This window comes from Nannospalax galili, unplaced genomic scaffold, assembly GCF_000622305.1.
Source record: "Nannospalax galili isolate Female #2095 unplaced genomic scaffold, S.galili_v1.0 scaffold568, whole genome shotgun sequence".
Lineage (NCBI taxonomy): Eukaryota > Metazoa > Chordata > Mammalia > Rodentia > Spalacidae > Nannospalax > Nannospalax galili.
Window position 1 is genome coordinate 3357694 of NW_008359441.1, and position 20578 is coordinate 3378271.

Sequence of the window (20578 nt, forward strand, 5' to 3'; positions counted from 1 at the left end):
ACATGGCGGCTACGAACCGTCCTTAACTCCAGTTCCAGGGGAATCAGAAGCCCCCTTCTGACCTCTGCGGCATTACACAACACAGGTGCACTCACATACATGCAGGCAATACACACATACACGTAAAATAAAAATAATAAATTTTTTTTAAAAAAGGTGGCTGTTCTCAGTCATGACCAAGACGGCCACATGGTGTGTTTGAGGTGGCTGGGTCAGAAGAAGATCCAGTAAGAATCTTCAATTACTCTGGTGGGAGTATTTATATAGGCTTCAGCCAGGCCCTGAACATCATGGCAATTTGTTGCCCTCCTGCTCCATCCAACCCGTGTGTCTAGAGGCAGACTCATTCCCAGCAGGGTTGAAGTCAGCCGAGGGCATCCATCATGTGCTTGCCTCTCTGCCTTGCCCTGTCCTGATGTGAAGTCACATGGGTAAGCATGGCACATGGCAGGCACCAGAGCTGGCTTCATTCCCCCACACTGCCCAGAGAGACTTCTGTAAGGCACCCCTTTCTTCCTGAAGGCACAGCCCCAGCTCACTCCCTACCACCCTACCAGTGACACTTTTCTGGTGTATAATTACCTCCTGCCAATGTTTAATTCATGTCTGGAGGGTTGGGATGAGCTTCCCAAGAAAGGGAAGAACTCCCCTGGGGTCTTGCCCAGTTCCCGCCTGCTCTATGGGCCCACTGCCAAAGCCCCAGCCCTCCTCCCTGGGGCTAGTGCTGGGGTTGGGGAGTAGAAGCTGCTTTGGGCTTGGAGGACATTGTCCCAGCAAGGGTACAGCCTTCCGTTGCTAATCTGCAGCCCTGGAATGTCTGTGGGCCAATCAGCAGGGCCTTTGGGGGCTCCCCAAGGGTGCTAATAATCCTGCAATGATTAGCAGGGGCTGCAAGGTCAGTGCACACTGCTCTGCTTGCTGTCGGTGGGGCAGGCTGGCCAGACAAGCAAGCCAGAGTAAGCAGGCATTTAGAAGAGTTCTATGACTCTTCAAGCCAGCACAGAGGCTGTTTGGACACAATGATTACTTACCAGCCTCTTCCTTTTGTCTGGCAGCCTAGCTGGATTCCTTAAGACTGGGAATAGCTACATTCAGCCTGGGAAGCTAGCTGGGTGGCTGAGTGACGCTGTGTCCTCAGTATCAGACAGACCCATGCTGCATCTGGAACCGTCCCTGGGCATGGGAGGCCAGGGACGCTGGCTTGGTCTCCTGCTTGTGCTCCTGTTTCTCCTTGACATCACCTGGGCAGAGGTGCAACGACCCCAGCTGCCACAGCAGGCTCCAACTCCTGGAGGTAAGGGATACCTTGGCAAGGACAGAAGCAGCAGTGCCACTGTAGAGAAGGGATGCTAGGGGACTTCAGGGAGTCAGGACTCCAGGCCTGAGCCCCATGTCGTGTTGACCTGATCTATGGGACTCAACAGAACAATCCAGGGGACATGGTGGAAGGATGCCGAGGTTGAGGATGAAGAAGGATAAAGCAGATGGGCTCATAGTTTGGGGTCAAGCTACTGGCTAGAGCCTGCGGCTAAGGCCCCAGGAGAAACAGTGGTAAAGAGGAACTTCAGTCTGGGGCTGCTTTCAGCTCAGGGCTGAACCCTCATTTCCTCCATCATCCTGCACACCCCAGCCAGTCAGTAACAGAATTGCTTTAGACTTGATCTCTCCTTGCCTCCTTTCCTGTCTCTATCTCCTGGTCCCTGGCCATCTCTGTGCTGGGAATTCCCACCCTATGCACCCACTCCTCTCTTTCCCATGTCAGATGTGTCCTTGGGGTGGATTTGTACTCTCACCTGGTTTTGGTGATGTCCAAGGTCCCATTGCTCAGTGGCCTGACCTTCTCTCCTGGCCCCCAGCCCTGAGCAGGAAGGAGAGCTTCTTGCTCCTCTCATACCACAACCGCCTGCGCAGCCAGGTCCAGCCCCCTGCGGCCAACATGCAGAGAATGGTGAGTATACCCAGTCCCCTCTGTATCAAAGAGGGCTACCAGAGGGATGGCATCCCAAGGGGATTCAGTAAGGCCTTGCCAGTATCTTTCTCTTGGGGAATGATAGTTTTGGTTGCTGGGAGGCTATGTGGCTTTCTCCTCCCAGGAAGACCCTCACTGTAAGAGGTCAGGCCCCTCAGTGACACACACTTGCCTAAAGGGCAGACCTTCAGCCTTCCTTGGCATCCTGTTGCCATGGAGATCAAGAGACATGGAAGGAGTCAGGATTCCTTCCTCTGGGGATGAGGAGTCACACAAAGGAGTCCTGTAAGAAGAGAGAGGTAGAAAACAGGGAGGGAGAAGCATCCCGCTGGGCTGTGGAGGGGCTGCCATGTGACCAGGATTTATCTAGATAATATTAGGGAAACTCTCCCCAGTTCCTCACTCCTTCATTATTTGCATTTCAGAGCCTACAGTCAGGGGTGGGAGCATGAATTTTCCTGCCACTGAGCCCCCTAGGGACTCAGAACCACTAAGGGCTCAGAAACACTGCCTCCATCCTCTGGGACCCCAGCAGCCCCAGCCTCTGTGAGCAGACCAAGGAGCAAGGGCCGGATGGGCAGGGGTGAGCAGGGTTCCCCATGACTGCTTCCCATAAACGCCTCTGAGGCTAGCAGCCACAGCAAGTAGTGACCTTGAAAGCTCAAGGGTCAGTTTCCCAGGAGGTGGAGGAGGAGCAGGAAGGGGTAGTTTGCTTCTCCCCCAACCCCTTCTCTGAGTGGCTCTATGCCTCCTCAGGCCCAGGTCCTGGAGAGGAGGGCAAGATCCTCCCAGTTGTGATACCTGGCAAAAAGTGCTTCTACTCCAAGGAACCTGTAGGCAGGGCACAGTTAAGATCAGCTGGATGGCAGTTTGTACCTTTCTCAAGGCCCCTCAGTCAAAGTCCTGGAAAAATCACATTTGGCCTGATGAGAGCAGAACTCTTCTGACCGTGGCCAGACCCAGCTTGGCTTAAAGGAAAACACAAGGCCAGTCTACAAAGTGTGGCACTGTCGGGTTGATGTTACTAGATTGGGAACATGGCAGCAGTAGCCCATCTCCTTGCCTAGGCAGGCACTGTTCTCTGGGCAGGGCCTAAAGGGGTCAATGCAAGGCTCAGGAAGATGGAGATTCACTTAGGCAGAGCCAGACTCTAGGATACTACCTGTGCTTTCCCAATACACCTTGGGGAGCTCTGGAGGTCCTTCTCTGGCCCTGTGCAATGAGGAAAACAGCTTTGATCATAATATAGTCAAACAGGACTGCTTGTCCAGTGCTCTATGGTTAGCGTGACCTGGCACCCCATGGATGCTCAGTATAACCTGGCACCTCACAGGTAAGATAATGGGGCAATGACTAATTACCCAATGGCTTCCTTGCTACCTCTAAGGCCAGCTGTGATCATTTTAATTGTCATCTTGACACAATTTAGAATCAGCTGGGAAAAGAGTCTCACTGAGGAACTGTCTACATCAGGTTGACCTATGGGCACATCTATGGGGGAGTGTCTTGATTATGTTAATTAATGTGAGAAGCAGCAGCTTCTTACACTTAGGAAGAGGCATTGAACATATATTATACTTCACTTCCTTAAGGGAAGCTTGTTTCATGAGTTTCATACTGTACAGTCAGTAGGAGCCTGAGATATTTGCAGTCTTTCCTTGCAGTTCACCAGGCACATTTTGTTATAGATAAAAAGGCCTGCATGGCAGTCTCAAAGAGCAAAAATGCCAGGAAGCAAAAGTGGGTGTCACCATTCCCTGGGTTTGACTCCTGAACCATATGAAAAAAGAGAAAGTGAGCTAAGAACAAGTATGCATGTACTTCTTCCCTGTCTGTCCTTGCCTATGGGTGTGATGCGACCAGCTGATTCAAGTTCCTGCTGCCTTGACTTCCCCACAGTGATGGACTGTAACCTGGCCTGTGAGCTGAATAAACCCTTTCTCCCCTAAGTTGCTTTTGTCAGGTTATTTTGTCACAGCAACTGGGAGAGACTAATGCACACTACCTGAGGATCTTTCTTTGTACTATTCCAGGACTGGAGCGAAAACCTGGCCCGATTAGCTCAAGCCAGGGCAGACCTCTGTGGCACTCCAGCCACCCTGAACCTGGTGTCCAGCCCACCACACACCCCACAAGTGGGCTGGAATGTGCAGCTACTGCCCATGGGCTCAGCATCCTTTGTTGAAGTGGTCCACCTCTGGTTTTCGGAAGGGCAGCAGTATAGACATGAGGATGCTGAGTGTGCCCACAATGCTATCTGCACCCATTACACACAGGTGAGTGTGCTCCAGGTGAGGCCAAGCCAAGGTATGGGCTCCCTAGTCCTCTCAGAAGAGGCTGTACTTTGTCCTAAATATTAGGGTTCCAATTTGTTTAGTTTTACTTTTTTCTTTTTTTTTCTTTTTCGCTCTTTTTGAGACAGGGTCTCCCTGTAGTCCCAGCTGTCCTGGAACTCACTATGTAGGCCAGGCTGGATTTGAACTCACAGAGATCTGCCTGCCTCTGCCTCCTGAGTATGAAAGGCATGTGTCACCACACCCAACTAGTTTTACTTTTTTCATCTCTCTCTCTCTCTCTCTCTCTCTCTCTCTCTCTCTCTCTCTCGTGTGTGTGTAGGTCTCATAGCCTAGAACTCACTCTGTAGCCCAAGCTGGCCTCAAACTCATAGCAGTCCTCCTGCCTCAACCTCTTAAGTGTTGGGATTACAGATGTGAGCCACTGTGCCTGGCCTTTGCTTTATTTTTGTTTTATTTAATTTTTTGGGGGGGGTCTTTTTGAGACAGAGTCTCCCTGTAGCCCCAGCTGTCCTGGAACTTACTATGTACATTAGATTTGCCTTGAACTCACAAAGATCCGCCTGCCTCTGCCTCTTGAGTGTTGGGATTAAAGGCATGTGCCACCATGCCCAGCTATTTATTATTATTCTATGTGTATGAGTGTTTTGCTTACATGTACGTAGGTGCACCTTTGTCATGAAATGCCCACAGAGGCCAAAAGAGGGAATCAGATGTCCTGGAACTGGAGTTACAGTTGTTAGCTGCCCATATGGGTGCTGAGAACTGAACCTGGGCCATCGCTCCAGCCTCATGCTTCCCCCCCCCCCCGATCTTTTTGAGACAGGGTCTCCCTGTAGCCACAGCTGGCCTAGATTCACTATGAAGACCAGGCTGGCCTTGAACTTACAGAGATCCACCTGCCTCTGCCTCCTGAGTCCTGGGACTAAAGGTGTGCTAAAAGGCACTCGTGGAGTTCAGGGGACAACTTGAAGGATTTATCTCTCCTTCTACCATGTGGGGTCTGGGGACTGAACTCAGGTCATCAGGCTTAGTGGCAGGTGCTTTTACCCAGTGAGTCATCTCCCTAGCCCCTTGTTTTGCAGGGTTTTTGTTTCTTTGTTTGTTTTGGTTTGGTTTAGTTTTGGTTTTTGAGACAGGGTCTCTGTAGCCCCAGCTGACTTGATGGGACTAAGGGCAAGCACCACCACACCCAGCTTTGTTTTATGTTTTTGAGACAGGGTTTTGCTGTGTATTCCTGGCTGGCTTGGAACTTACTATATGGACCAGGCTGGCCTTGAATTTGTGGTGATCCTTCTGCCTCTGCAGAAAGTGAGCCATCATACACAACTCCTCTTTATTTTCTTTTTATGTGTATGAGTGTTTTGCTTGCATGTACGTATGTATGTCCACCAGTTGTGTGCCTGGTGCCTGTGGAGGCCAGAAGAGAACATCAGATCTACTGGAACTAAAGTTATAGATCGTTGTAAGCCACCTTATAAATGCTAGGAGCACTCCTCTGCAAGGGTAGTCAGTGCTCTCCACTGCTGACCCATCTCTCCAGCCCCTCTTTTAATCTCCTTGATATGCATTTTTAATATGAAGTCTCTTTTTCTGAGAAATATTCTTACTGTGTAGCCCTGGCTGGCATAGAACTATGTAGACCAGGCTAGCCTTGAACTTAACAGAGATCTGCCTGCCTCTGCCTCTTGAGTGCTGAAATTAAAAGCCTGTACCACCACGCTTGGCTGTAAGTTTTTAATGTGTGTGTGTGTGTGTGTGTGTGTGTGTGTGTGTGTGTGTGTGTATGTGTATAATTTTTTAGAGACCGGCTCTCCCTGTAGTCCCAGCTGACCCAGAACTCACTATGTAGATCAGGCTGGTCTTGATTCTATAGAGATCTACCTGCTTCTGCCTCCTGAGTGTTGGGATTAAAGCTGTACACCCCCACACCCAGTGATTTTTTTATGTGTATAAACATTTTGTCTGCATGTATGTAAGCATACCACATGTGTACAATACCCACAGAGGTCAGATGAGGGCATCAGATCCCCTGGAACTAGAGTTATGGATGATTGTTAGCCTGGAGCCAAACCTAGGACCTCTGCAAGAGCAGCCAGTGCTCTTAACCACAGAGTCATCTCTACAGCCCCTATTTTTATTTTTAATCAGATATATATGTGTGTGTCTGTGTATGAGTGTGTGCATGTGACTGCAAATATCCACCAGGACCAGAAGAGGGCGTCAGAGCACCTGGAGCTGGAGTTAGAGGTAGTAGTGAACCACCTGATGTGAGTGCTGTGAATTGAAACTGGGTCAATACGGTTATGTGCTTTTTTAAATATTTTATTTATTATTTTTATGTGTATGTGTGTATTGCCTGCATGTAGGTAAGTGCATCCATGTCATACAAAGCCTGCGGAGGACAGAAGAGGCTGGATGGAAGAGGGAGGCTGTTGGATCCCCTGGAACTGGAGTTACAGACAGTTGTTAGCTGCCATGTGGGTGCTGGGATTTGAACCCCCGTCTTTTGCAAGAACAGCCAGTGTTCCTAACTGCTGAGCCATCTCTCCAGCCCCCAGTTATGGTGCTTTTAACCATAAGCCATCTTGCTAGGCCTCTTGGCAATAAGATTTTATATTAGCAGTTTCACTATTACTTGGGGCTGTTTTCTATTTCCACTGGTGATGCTGTTGTTTTGAGATTTACTTTTAGTTTATGAGTGTTTGACCTGCATGTATGTGTGTGTACCAGGTGCATACAGTGCCTCTGGAGGTCAGAAAAAGTTCCAGTTCCTCTGGAACTGGAGTTACAGATGTTTGTGAGCTACCATTTGGGTGCTGCAAACCAAACCCCAGTCCTCTGTAAGAGCAGCAAGTGCTCTTAACTACGGAGCCCCCTTATTTTTATTTTTCAATTTTTTAATATATTTTATTTTTTTAGAAGAAGCATTTCATTAGAGCTTTAACATACCCATTAACAGTTTCCAGAGCAAAGATACATCTCTTTCAAAAGTGGCTATAAAATTTTTAGGTTTGCTGTTGAAATAATATAGTGATACAATATTGAACTCAGTATAAGCCCTGTAAGACATAAAATTGAATGAGTTTTTAACCTTTAAAAAAGATCTCCATTTCATTTTAAAATATACTGTTTCTTACAGAAAGACTCATTGTTTTTGCTAATAACACTGAGATGTTGGTACATGTGTCTCTAATCTGTATGTATCTGATTATTACTAGTCATAATCATTTGCACTCGGATCCTTGGCACCTGTGTATGTCTATAAAGTCATTGGGTAGATTTCAATAATAATGTTTATCACCTCTACTAATTAACATGATGTAATTTTTTTTTTGGTCTTTTTGATACAGGGTCTCCCTGTAGCCCCAGCTGTCCTGGAACTCACTATATAGACCAGGCTTCCCTTGAACTCACAGAGATCTGCCTGCTTCTGCTTCCCAAGTGCTAGGACTACAGGCGTGCGTCACCACGCCTGGCTTTGATGTAATTTTCTATGCTCCCTCCTTAAATATAATTCATTTTTTAAAATTTGTTGATTGTGTGTGTGTGTGTGTGTGTATCACACAGAACATCCCAAACCATCTTATTCAGCTATACACCCACTTCCCAGATGGCACCCTCCCATAGCCTCCCTCCCCCCACTGGAGCCCTTATACTCTGTTATCCCTGCTACTGTCTGCTGTGATGTCACCTCCAGCCATTCCCCACTACTTGTCCATTTGGTGAATCTAGTCAGCCTATCTAGAGGTCTTTGTTTTAGGAAGGTCAGCTGTTCCTCATCTAGCAGCAATTGGTTGTCAATATTCCTTTAGATAAGATTGGGGTCTGCTGTTCATTTTCCCAGTTCTATGCTGGGTTACTATCTGGGAGTCACTTGGGCCATCCTGGCCAAAACTCAAAAAAGGGTATCTCCTATCTGGCATTGTTGCTTATCATGTAGCCTTTAGCTATACATATGGACTCTTAAAAAAAATTTTTTTTTGTCTTTTTTGAGACAGGGTCTCCCTGTAGCCCCAGCTGTCCTGGAACTCACTATGTAGACAAGGCTGGCCTCAAACTCACAAAGATCCACCTGCCTCTGCCTCCCAAGTGCTGGGATTAAAGGTATGCGCCACCACACCCAGTCCAAAAATATTTTTTAATGCAAAAAAAAACAAAACAAAAAAACCCTGAAACACAGCATGGAATTAACATTAAACTTAAGACAAACCTAAATTAAAAATGCAAAAACAAAGCCGGCCGTGGTGGCACACGTCTTTAAAGGCAGATCTCTGTGAGTTCAAGGCCAGCCTGAACTGGCCAGCCAGGTCTACATAGTGAGTTCCAGGACAGCTGGGGTTACAGGGAGACGCTGTCCCAAAAAGACCAAAAAAAAGTGATCCAGACTGGAGAGATGGCTCAGCGGTTAAGAGCACTGACTGCTCTTGTAGAAGACCCAGGTTGAATTCCCAGCACCCACATGGTGGCTAACAACTGTCTATAACTCCAGTTCCCAGAGGAATCTAACACCTTCTTCTGACTTCTGAGGGCATTGCATGACATGGATACACTTACATACATGCAAGCAATATACTCATTCACATAAAATTAAAAAGTAATAAAATATTTTTTTTTTTTTTTAAAGTGATCCAGTGGTAGCTCACATCTTTAGTCCCAGCACTCTAGAGGCAGAGGCAAGTGGATATCTGGGCGTTCCAAACCAGCCTAGTCTACATATTGAGTTTTAGGCCAGCTAGGACTAAATAGCAAGACCCTACTTTAAAAACAGAAACAAAAATAGTATGGGCTAGTGAGCTAGGGATGTAGCTCAGAAGTAGAGCACTTGTTTAGTATGTGTCAGACCCTGGGTTACATCCCCAGCATAAAAGAGTGAGCTATATAGGAGGAAGTGAAAGAGTGTGACTGACCATTTTTACAATCTAACGCAAGGCCCTTGATATACAAGCCTTTCTTCTCTCTCTCTTCCACCTGTTCATTATTTCCCCCCACCTTCAACATCTGGTAGCCCTCACTCTCCACTCCCGCCTCCACTCCAGAATCTTCTCACCATTCTGATGGCTCTGCCCAGCAGAGCTGCTGCCCCCAGGCAGGTGAAAGAGCTGTCTGTATGCCTGGATTGAGGCCAAAGCCCCCCCAGTGTGCACTGCCTGTGTTGCAGGCCCCCATATTGAAGTAAGGCTAGTCTGATAGGGTTTCTGAGCCATTGTGTCCTCTGCAGCTTGTGTGGGCCACCTCGAGCCGTCTGGGCTGTGGGCGGCATCTGTGCTCTGTGGGCCAGGCAGCAATGGAAGCCTTTGTCTGTGCGTACTCCCCGGGGTAAGTCCCTTACCATGGGCTGGGTAATAGCTGGGGATGGGTGTGAGTGAAGGGATAGGGAAGCCTCGGGAGGGCTGTGTGGATGAAGGACTTTCACCCAAGGTGAGATGAGCATCCAACCATACTAAAGTCCTTTACCCCCTTAGTCTGTACCCTTGGTGGGAAAGGGAAGAGGATTAAAATGGAGAAGATACAAAAGATCCTGGCCATGCAGAGCAGGACTTGTCCTTGGATGCCCATACTTGGAAGCATGACCCTACTCTCAGGGAACGTGTCCAGGATTAATACAGAAGTGATCTTTTGTTCCTAGTAGATCTCCCTAGGCCACTCTGACTGGACCAGAGGTACTGAAGGGGCCCATGGAGCAGACAGCCAAGATGTGCTCCTGCCCTATACGAGGCCCCTCCGCAACTCTGCCCAAAGCCTCCACTCCTGCCCTGCACCTGTTCTGCCCAAGGTCAGGCTCTCCAGACTTTTTGATGCTTGCTCTCACAGAGGCAACTGGGATGTGAACGGGAAGACAATTGCCCCTTATAAGAAAGGTACCTGGTGTTCACTCTGCACAGCCCGTGTGTCAGGATGCTTCAAGGCCTGGGACCACTCAGGGGGCCTCTGTGGTGAGTACCTCACCCTATCTGCCTCCTCCTGGAGCAGCAAATACACAAGAGCTTAGAGTGATGATCCTAGGATGGGGACCAGTAGCCTGAGGAGCTGTCCCAGAAACCTTGGGCCCCAGCACCCAAGGAAGTGCCTGCCTGGCCTGCTGGAAAGGGGCCCTTTCTCAGAGTTACTTCCTCATCTAATCAGAGGTCCCCAGAAATCCATGTCGTATGAGCTGCCGGAATCATGGACATCTCAATATTAGCACCTGCCACTGCCACTGTCTCCCTGGCTACACAGGGAGATACTGCCAAGGTGAGGACCCAGTGCCCATTTAGGTTGCCCTGAGGGGTAAGGAGGAGGGAGCTGCACCTAGGTGGGCATATACCTGCCCTGTGGTAAATCCTAGGGCTGGTATAGTGGGATGGTTGGATGATTAGGGTGACTGGAGACTTGGAATACCTTGAGGGAGTCTCAGGTAAGTTAGGGGTACTATGTATCTACTGGGTTTGCATACGATAATAATTTATTCAATTATAATAATTCAGTACTAACTGTATGCCAGGCCCTAAGCTATGCAGGTGATTCAAAATGCAAGATAGGCATGATGACTTATACCTATAATCCCAGCATTTGGGAGGCTGAGGCAGGAAGATTGTCATGGGATCCAGGTCAACCTAGGCTACATAGTGAGCTCTAGGCTAGCTTGGGCTACAAATTACACCAGGCATGGTGGCACATGCCTTTAATCCCAGCACTCAGGAGGCAGAGGCAGGTGGATCTCTGTGAGTTCAAGGCCAGCCTGGTCTACATAGTCCAGGACAGCTGGGGCTACAGGAAGACCCTGTCTCAAAAAAGACCAAAAAAAAAAAAAAAAATGGAATCAGATTTGCCTCCCCTTCTAATAGAATTAGGAGATAGAAGGGGACTTGTGTGCCACTGTCCTCTTCCCATGACCTTCCAAACCTTAACTTGCTTCTCTCTACACTGAGGATCAAACCAGAGAGGCCAAGTGTGGCAGCAGCTAGATGTCCCAGTGGGCTCTGTCTCTCAGAGGGTGTTCTTACTATGACTGGCATTCCTAAGGTGCTCAGGCCTCTTGGGGCAGGTCCAGGTGGCTAGAAGCTGAGCTCTCTGTCCTTCTCTTCTGTCCTGGCAGTGCGGTGCAGTGTGCAGTGTGTACACGGCAGGTTCCGGGAAGAGGAATGTTCCTGTGTCTGCGATGTCGGCTATGGAGGAGCCCAGTGTGCCAGTGAGTGCTGCCCCAAGACCACTTCAAGAACCCTTTGTAGTGGGGTGCTGGATCTGACTTTACCAGCTCATAAGAGCCTATGCATGAAGCTATTCTAACTCCTTGCTGAGAGAAATCACACTGGCCTGAAGTTGACCACAGTGGGGTATTTATACCACTGGAATTAGCAAATGCTACAGGATATGGACCCCCCCTTTTTTACATTTATTTAGTGTGTGTGTATGTGTGTGTATGTGTGTGTGTATGTATGTGTGTGTGTGTGTGTGTGTGTGTGTGTGTGCCAAAAAAAGGTGTGAACGTCAGAGGACAATTTGTAGGAGTTGATGCTCTCTTTCCATGTGGATCTTGGAGATCATGCTGGGAGCATTAGGCTTGGTGGCAAGTGCTTTTACCTGCTGAGCCATCTCTCCAACCCTGGATTTCTTTTCTTTTTAAGAGAGAGAGGGAGAAGCTGGAGAGATGGCTCAGTGGTTAAGAGCACTGGCTGCTCTTGCAGAAGATCCAGGTTCAATTCCTGGCACCCACATGGCAGCTAACAGCCTTCTGTAACTCCAGTTCCAGGGAACTTGATGCCCTCTTTTGGCATCCATAGGGAATGCATGACACTGGTGCACTTAACATATATGCAAGCAATACGCTCATACACATAAAAACTAATAATAGCTGGGTGTGGTGGCACACGCCTGTAGTCCCAGCACTTGAGAGGCAGAGGCAGGCGGATCTCTGTGGGTTCAAGGCCAGCCTGGTCTACACAGTGAGTTCCAGGACAGCTGGGGCTACAGGGAGACCCTGCCTCAAAAATTATTTATTTATTATTAATTTATTAAAACAAAAAACCCCAAAAACTAATAATAAATAAAAATTTTCTTTTTGGTCTTTTTGAGACAGGGTCTCTCTGTAGCCCCAGCTGTCCTGGAACTCACTATGTAGACCAGGCTGGCCTTGTACCCACAGAGATCCACCTGCCTCTGTCTCCCAAGTGCTGGGACTACAGGCGTGCGCCACCATGCCCGGCTAATAAATAAAATTTTTTAAAGAGAGAGAGGGAGAAAGCTTGTAATTGCAAATTTACCAAAACACTACTGACTTCCACCTACTTCCAGTTTAGAGTAGTTGCCCACAGGTTGGGGCACCTTGAGCATAGCTCCTTGGTACAGTGGGAAAGGGTAAGGATTCTGAGGTCAGAACACAAACTTAGGCTGTTCTTTGCCCCTAATAGCCAAGGTGAAGTTTCCTTTCCACACCTGTGACCTGAGGATTGATGAAGATTGCTTCATGGTGTCTTCAGAGGCAGATACGTATTATGGAGCCAGGATGAAATGTCAGGTGAGGACTGACTCTTGCCTTCCCAGGGAGTTACCCTCACATCAGAATCTCAAATAGTAATGGAGTGACCCTGTACCAAAAGATGGTTCCTTTGATTTCTGGTCCCATTCTCTTCATCAGTATAAAGGAGTCACAGAGTGAAGGCTCATAGAAGCAAAGAGGGCACTTAACCCCCTGAGATTCCCAGGGATAAGGCCCCTACCCCACCTCTCCCTAAGGAGCTATGTTGACTCAGTTCTGGCTAGTGGTTACCATGCTGGGATTCCAGAACTCGGAGTTTTCTAAAACCAGAAACCTGGATTTCCCTTGGCATGCCTATAGTTATTAATGTTGCCAATTAGTTTGAGTATTGTGTGATTAAGACAAAAACCTTCTGAGGGAAGGACTATACCTGGACCCATGAACTGCCAATTGGACCCCTGTACAGACAGAGAGGGGAAGCTTGCAGGGCAGAGGAAGAGGACCCCCATTCTCATAGGCAGGAGGTTGTTGGAGATGTGGGTAAAGACAGCCCAGTAAGCATACACATTCAGGATCCTGGTCATGGTGGGACAGCAAAATGGGCAGAAAGTGCTGGGCTTAAACTTTAGGGATTCTGCCAATGTGACCCAGAGTGGGGGGTTACAGGGAAAAGGTGGGGTGCTAGCCCAGATCGAGAGCCAGAAAGTGCAGGACATCCTTGCCTTCTACCTGGGCCGCCTGGAGACCACCAATGAGGTGACTGACAGTGATTTTGAGACCAAGAATTACTGGATTGGTAAGTGCCTGGCAGTTGAAGGGTGTAGTAGGTGGGAGGACTTGATGCCCCAAATGGTTTCAGAAAATCTGGACTGTGGGAACCCCAATCACCTACTAGCAGATAACATAGGTATGGCAAAGGTTTGGAGTAAAGAATGGGGCCAGTAGTCAGGTCAACCCCTTTCCCTGGGAAGAGGGCTACAGGGAGGGGAGAATCATGGGGAGAGGAAAGAACAAGGTTAGGGGTTCTGCAAAGAGGGGTTTAAGAGCTAGGAGTTTGGAAGGCATTATGTAGCAAGCTCCTGGGCTCAGAGTCCTAGACTCTCAGGTGGTTGGCAATCTTGGCTACCTTGGCCCAGGACTCACCTACAAGGCAGCTAAGGACTCCTTCCGCTGGACTACTGGGGAGCACCAATCCTTCACCAGTTTTGCCTTTGGGCAGCCTGACAACCAGGGGTGAGTCTGGGGTGCCTACCTTCCTCTGGTCCCACCTCTCACCTGGGCCTGCCTGGCTAAGCCTCAAACACCAATGAAAAACGTCTATCTAGCCTTTGAGGGTCTGGACCTTACCTGGTTCTAGGTACCAGGGAAGCCTGGTCCCAGCTGCTGCAGACCCAGAGCTGAGGTTGAAGGAGGTGTAGAAGGCACAGCACATAAAAGAGGTGACCCAAGAAGGCTTCATCCAGGTTCCATTGCTGATGTCCCCTGAGCTGTCATTTCATCTGTTACCCACTTGCCCACCTACCCTCTACCTGTGTCAATTCATTGATTCTGGCATCCACCCATCTGCAGGCTTCCTGCACATTCACCTACCAGCTGACCCACCAGCTGTCCTGTACAGATGCCCTTCTGGTTATATGGCCTTGCCCCAGTCTTCAAAGCCCAGGAGTGCCACAACAAGGGGGAGGTGGTGGGTTTGTAGGGTCACCAAGGGCTCCAAATATCTCTCCTGGTCCTTTTTGCTGGCAGACAGGCCTGAGTGGGCTTCCAGCATATGTCCTCCTGCTGGTAGAAGGATATGGGCCTGTTTATCCCCACTGCCTGGTGTGGCTAAGTACTGTACTGGAGGGGGTTCAGAGACCTCCTAGCTTCCCTAAGAACTGAAGTTCATGGGAAGCAGAACGGGAAATGGAAGTGCCTGGGCCTCACCGATGCAGGTGGTCTACTGGGGTGGAGGGTTTAAGACTCTACCAGACTCCTAATTTCATTCCTCCACCCAAGCACCTCTATCCTGGCCCCACAGGTTTGGCAACTGTGTGGAACTGCAGGCATCTGCCGCTTTCAACTGGAATGACCAACGCTGTAAAACTCGAAACCGTTATATCTGTCAATTTGGTGAGCCCACCCTCTGATTTCTGTCCACTGATGTACTGATGGTGTGCTCCAGGTTGCTAGGATGTGCAAATCATAGGTGCAGAGTGTGTCTGAGCATATAGGGTCAGAGAAGATATCCTTCCTGTTCAGGGCCTTGTATATGCATCTGTCTGAGGCCCAGAGGAAGAGGATGCTCAGCATCACATAGCAAGTTCATGCAGAGAAGCAAGACTGGAGCCACATCTTGCTGGGGAGTTCTCCAAGGCCTCTCTATCTTTCTATCATGAAAGCTGCTACCTTGGGACCCATCAGGTCCCTTAATGTGCCCTAATTGCCTACAGCCCAGTACGCTATAGGGAAGGATAGAGGTGAAACTTGGACCAATATCAGCTCCAAGCATTCATCTGTTAGAAGGGTTTGGAGTTCCATGAGAGAACATGGCCATACACTGTGGGGTCTCCATTCCAGGACTGCCTCACCCTGTTCTGCTTCCTTTTCAGCCCAGGAGCACATTTCCCGGTGGGACCCAGGGCCCTGAGCCTGGCCAGGCAGTTCTCCTGCCAGGCCCTGGGTGCATGAGCCTGCTTGCCTGACTGCTCACCTATGTGGAACAAGGGCCAGGCTAGGACTGTATGTCCAACATCCAAAGAGGTCTCAGACTCTGCATAGTGATGGCTGTTGAGTAGCAAAGAAGCAGGGAATGGATAGAAGATGCTAGAGGAGCCTGGCATCGGAAGAGAAGAATGAGACCCTCAAGAGCTTGCTTTTGATTGGGAAGACAGGCTCCACAAGGCACTGAAGCAGAAGCCAGAGCCTATAGCCAGAAAAAGCTGCTCTGCTCCATCTGGACCAAACCCCCTGCAACGCTGGAGTTTTCCAGACTAGATGCCTCTACAAAAGATTAAATGAAGTTATAAAGTTTGCAATTGCTCAAGTTTTTCTTTTTGTTTTTCTTTGTGTTTGTTCTATTTTGATTTTGTTTTTGTGGGTTTTTTGTTTTGTTTTTAACCAGTTTGAGGCTGGCCTCAAATTCACTATGTAGCCCAGGCTGGCCTGCAACTCATAGTAATTCTCCTTCCTCAGTTTCCAGAGTATTGGGGTTTTAAGCATGTGCTACCATGCCTGGAAAACTGCTGGTTTTGAAGGGTAATTCAGATAGCTGAGGATGATCCTGGGAAGACCTGAGGCGGCTGATGCCTGTCAGTTTCCTGTTAGTCCTCTGTCCCTGCCTGTTTGGTGCTCTGGACATTTTCAGTTTCCCCTGTAACTTAGAAGACCAGATTTTTTTGCCTTGGTGAGTGATTTTTTTTCAAGTAGGCAGGGCACAAACTGCTCTGAATACCCAAGAAAGGGAGTGTGTGTTGTCTCCCCATGTGGAGAGCTTTCACATCACCCTATCTTACAGTTAACTAAATGCCAGCAGAGAGGTTGAGTAATTTGCCCAAGGTAACTGCTGAGAAACAAGCCTAAATCGTCATTCTATCCATTTAATCTGTTTAACTGGGGAAGTTGAGGCATACAGGAAATTCTGCTGTAACTTAGCTCAGAAGCGTGTGGGCATGTAAGCCAGGGTCAGGCCTTAAGCATGATTTGCCCACTGCCTCAGATGCCTCTTGCAAGACAGAGGGGCCCTGCTTTCCCGCCATGGCCCTGTTCTGTAGGAGAGAAGGGTCGAAGCTCTTTCCCTTCGAAAAGGGAAAAGAGGTGGGTGTAAGGCCCAAATATGATGCAAGAATCTTAAGCACCTGGGATGCAAGCACGCCCAAGCACGTGCACCTGCAGGGCCGGAAACTGCCCCACCCGAGGCCCCGCCCACAACCCTGGCTCCGCCCCATCTGCTTGGGCTAGCCCCTCCCACCTCCCTGGGAGCCTGTGTCTGCGGCTCCTGCCCTTCCCGCTGCACCTCCCATTTGTCACCTGGCTAACCGTGGAAGGTGGCTCGTCGCGGGATGAGTCCCCGTGGGTGGAGGCGTGTTGGAAACGGGAGGTGAAATCCCAAACCTCAGACCCTTCCTCTCCAGCCCCGGTGCCCAGTTGGTTAGGCTCAGTGAGACGGCAGCTGTTCAGCGGAGGTGGAGTCACTGCTAGGGTCCAGTCAGGGGTAGACAGCAGTATTGAGAGATGTGTCTGGTCACCTCTGTGGTCCTCATTACCTGGAGTTTTGGTTACATAAGGGAGAATACGTGATGGACAAGTGGTCAGTCTAAGGTGTGCTGCCTGAGGCGTGGTATCCTGGATAGCCCACCTTCTAACCCCTTGGGATACTTTCAGCCATAACCTGGAGTTCTAAGTGTGGTTCTATAAGCTTCTGTCTTGTAGTTTTGGTTGTAAGCCTCTAAAAACATGAGTTCTTCCTCTTATTCCTTCACCTGTTTCTGTTTTTAAAAAAAAATATTTTATTTATTATTTTTATTTTATGTGTATGAGTACATTGCCTGCATGTATGTAAGTGCACCTATACTATGCAATGTGGGTGCTGGATTCAAACCCATGTCTTCTGCAAAAACATGCAATGTTCTTAACCGCTGAGCCATCTCTCCAGTCCCATGTTCTCTGATTTATTTATTTATTTATTTATTTATTTATTTATTTATTATTTATTTTATTGTATGTGTGTGGGCTCTCAGGGAGGTGGTGCAGGAAGGTCAGAGGAGGACTTGCCAGAGTCTGTTCTCTCCTTCCATCATGTGAATCCCAGGTTCTTTCTGGGCCATAAGCCTGGTGGCTTTGTAGGTTTGTTTGCAAACCTCTGTCTGTAAAACCCTGAATATACTTATATATATTTACTTATGAATTATGTCCAAGTGCTACAATACTCAATTGTTACATGCGTTATGAGAGAGACACAAGTAAAAACTTTAGTTGCCTTTTTTTTTTTTCTTTTTTTTTTTTCAGAGCTGAGGACGGAACCCAGGGCCGTTTGCTAGGCAAGCGTTCTACTACTGAGCTAAATCCCCAACCCCCAAGTAAAAACTTTAAAAAGGAGCCAGGCGTGGTGGTGCAGGACTTTAATCTCAGCACTCGCGAGGCAAAGGCAGGTGGATCTCTGTGAGTTCAAGGCCAGCCTGGTCTACATGGTGAGCTCCAGGCCAGCTGAGACTACCAGAAGACCCTGTCTCAAAAAGACCCAAAACAAAACGAAAAACAAAAACAAAAAAACTTTAAAGGGCACTGGTCTCCACAGCAAATCCAGGACAACTGTAGCTACAGGGATAGCCTGTGTCAAAAAGACAACAAACCCCCCACAAACAAACAAACAAAAAACTTTAAAGAGTAAACATAAAGATGAATATAAATGTCTTAGTTTTTTTGAGTACTGGAGATCGAACCCAGGGTCTCACACATTCTAGGCAAGCACTCTTACCACTGAGCCATGTCTCCAACCCATTTACTAATATTTTTGCCATGCATCCAAAGGGATTGTCTTGTGGTATGTTTGGTCAGTGTTCCTTGCTTCCTGGAGACCATGCTTATACATAACCTGAACTTCACTGACTCAGCGTACCTACAGAGGGGCCTCCAGTGGCCATTGCTTCACTATACAGCCATTAGCACAACCACCTTGACTTGACTTGACTTTAGTACGATCTTTTATAATTGGAGCTGCCAGGTCCTGCAAAGTTTTGCCTTCGAAGGGTGCCCTGTTCTAAGGGACCACAGGATTAACTGTCTCACCATGACATACCATGGGCTGCTGGAGTTCTGTCCCTTAATAGTAGCTTGACTTTTACTGTCCTTAGTCCACTTACGAGCCTTAGATCACCTGCTGTTTCTTACAGGGCTTCTTGCTTCATCCACTGTTGATTCTATTTTTTTTTTTTTTTTTTTTTTTGGTGTCTTTGTTTTTTTTTTGTTGCTGTGACAAAATACTCTGACCATTTTGAGTCCTGATCTCTACAGGTCTCCATCTCTCCAGGCCCTCCTCCATGCATGTTCTGGTTTGTTTCTCCATCGCTGTGACAAAACACTCTGACCAATCCCAACTTGGGGAGGAAAGGGTTTATTCGGCTTACATCTCATGTCACAGTTCATCGGGGAGCCCAAGGTAGGAACTCAGGGCAGGAACCTGGAGGAACACTGCTTACTGGCTTGCTCCCCTGGCCCCTGCTCAGCCTGCTTTCTTATGCAACACAGGCCCATCTGCCCAGGGGTGGCACCACCCACAGTGGGCTGGGCCCTCCCACATCGCTCATCAAGCAGATGCTCCTCAGACATGGCCACAGGCCAGTCCACTAGAGGAAATTCTCCAATTGAGGCTCCCTCAACCCAGGTGTGTCAAGTTGACACTAACGCTATCCAGCACAATGTATATGTATATGTTTCTCTGTGTGTGTTTCTTTGAAAATTCTTCTGAGGGGCTTTGTGAGTGATAAATATGGGACAAAGACCTCTAGCTCACTTCCTAACTCATGCCCATAGTAGTTTATCTATTCAGCAGCTGTCAACTGAGTACCTACTTCACACCTGACCCTGAGCCAGTGGAGGGGTAGAGCAGTGAGCACGATTCTCATCCCTCCTCTGGGTGTAGAGATGTCCACTTTAGTGGAGACTGCTAAAGAAGAGGAGGCCAGATATGTACAACCCAAAGTCCCCCCATGAGGTGCTGTGCTGTGGGAGCGTACATATGGGTCTATCATTTGACTTCTCAGCTCTCCCTTGAGTCAGTCAATTGACACTTAACTTCAAATCCACTCATCTCTGATGTAGGTAGAAAAAAAATGCATGAAACGGAAATTACCTGGCAGGTTGAGACAGCTCAAGGCTGCCTTGAGCAGGCTGCTGGGACTCCATTTACATGTATCTTGGCTTTCTTTGGCTCTGAAAAGAGCTCTTGCATTTTTCTGTTCCCAACACAGTTGAAAATGTCTGTTTCCTCTGTTTCTGGGTGACATTTTGGAGCTGAGTAAGTAGACTAATCAGCATTAATTGAAGTGGAGTTATGATGCTGGAGAAATGTGTGTGTGCATAAGATTTTGGAGAGAGACCTTGCCTAGGGATCAAGAAGCATGAATTACAGATGCATTTCTGCCTCCCTGGACCTCCTTTCAATTGTCTGATCTGGAAAACGGAGCTGGACATGGTTGTGCATGCCTGTAACCCCAGCACATGGAAGGTAGAGGCAAAAAGGTCATCTTCCATACATCATGGGTTTGAGGCCAGCCTGGGCTAGGTGAGACCTTGTCTCATTAAAAAAACAAACAAAAAACCCCCAAAAACAAAAACAAAAGCAAATGAATGAGAAGAGGTTACCATAGACCATTGTCCTTGCCAGGTGTGGTGTTACATGCCTTTAATCCCAGCACTTGGGAGGTAGAGGCAGGAGGATCTCCATGAGATCAAGGTCAACCTGGTCTACATAGCAAGTTCCAGGCTAGTTGTGTCTACAGGGAGACCCAGTCTCAAGAACAAAAACAAACAAACAAACAAACAAAAAACAATTGCTTTCTCATCTTAGAGAGCTCTGAGTGAGCTCTGACCCATCACCTGCTTATCTTGAATCCCCATTTTCTAGCTCTGCCTGCCTTTGGAAATGGAGGCTATGAATGAAGTTTGGAAATGCTACCTTCACCATCTGTGGCTATGGTGAGGTCAGAGAGCTCCAAAAGGAGTTCCGATCAACACCTTCCAAATGTTCCACTCTGGGAGAGAAAAGAGAGGTATCCAGATAATTCTTCTTAAAGATTTATTTATTTTTATGTGTGTGTGCCTGAATGTATTCATATGCACCACCTGTATGCAGTGCCCATGGAGACCAGATGAGGGCAC

The 20578-nt window shown here is 48.2% G+C and overlaps 1 protein-coding gene across 1 annotated transcript; it reads left to right on the plus strand.

The window, feature by feature from the left end:
• The first annotated feature begins 1097 nt into the window (after positions 1 to 1097).
• Positions 1098 to 15738, plus strand: LOC103725680 (C-type lectin domain family 18 member A). The gene is made up of 12 exons (XM_008822975.1): positions 1098 to 1294; positions 1857 to 1948; positions 4003 to 4245; positions 9485 to 9582; positions 10078 to 10199; positions 10390 to 10497; positions 11342 to 11434; positions 12654 to 12760; positions 13388 to 13517; positions 13858 to 13954; positions 14742 to 14833; positions 15313 to 15738. Exons 1-12 carry the CDS (start codon positions 1153 to 1155, stop codon positions 15348 to 15350), a joined length of 1362 nt encoding a protein of 453 aa, XP_008821197.1. The 5' UTR covers positions 1098 to 1152; the 3' UTR covers positions 15351 to 15738.
• Positions 15739 to 20578: the final 4840 nt, after the last annotated feature.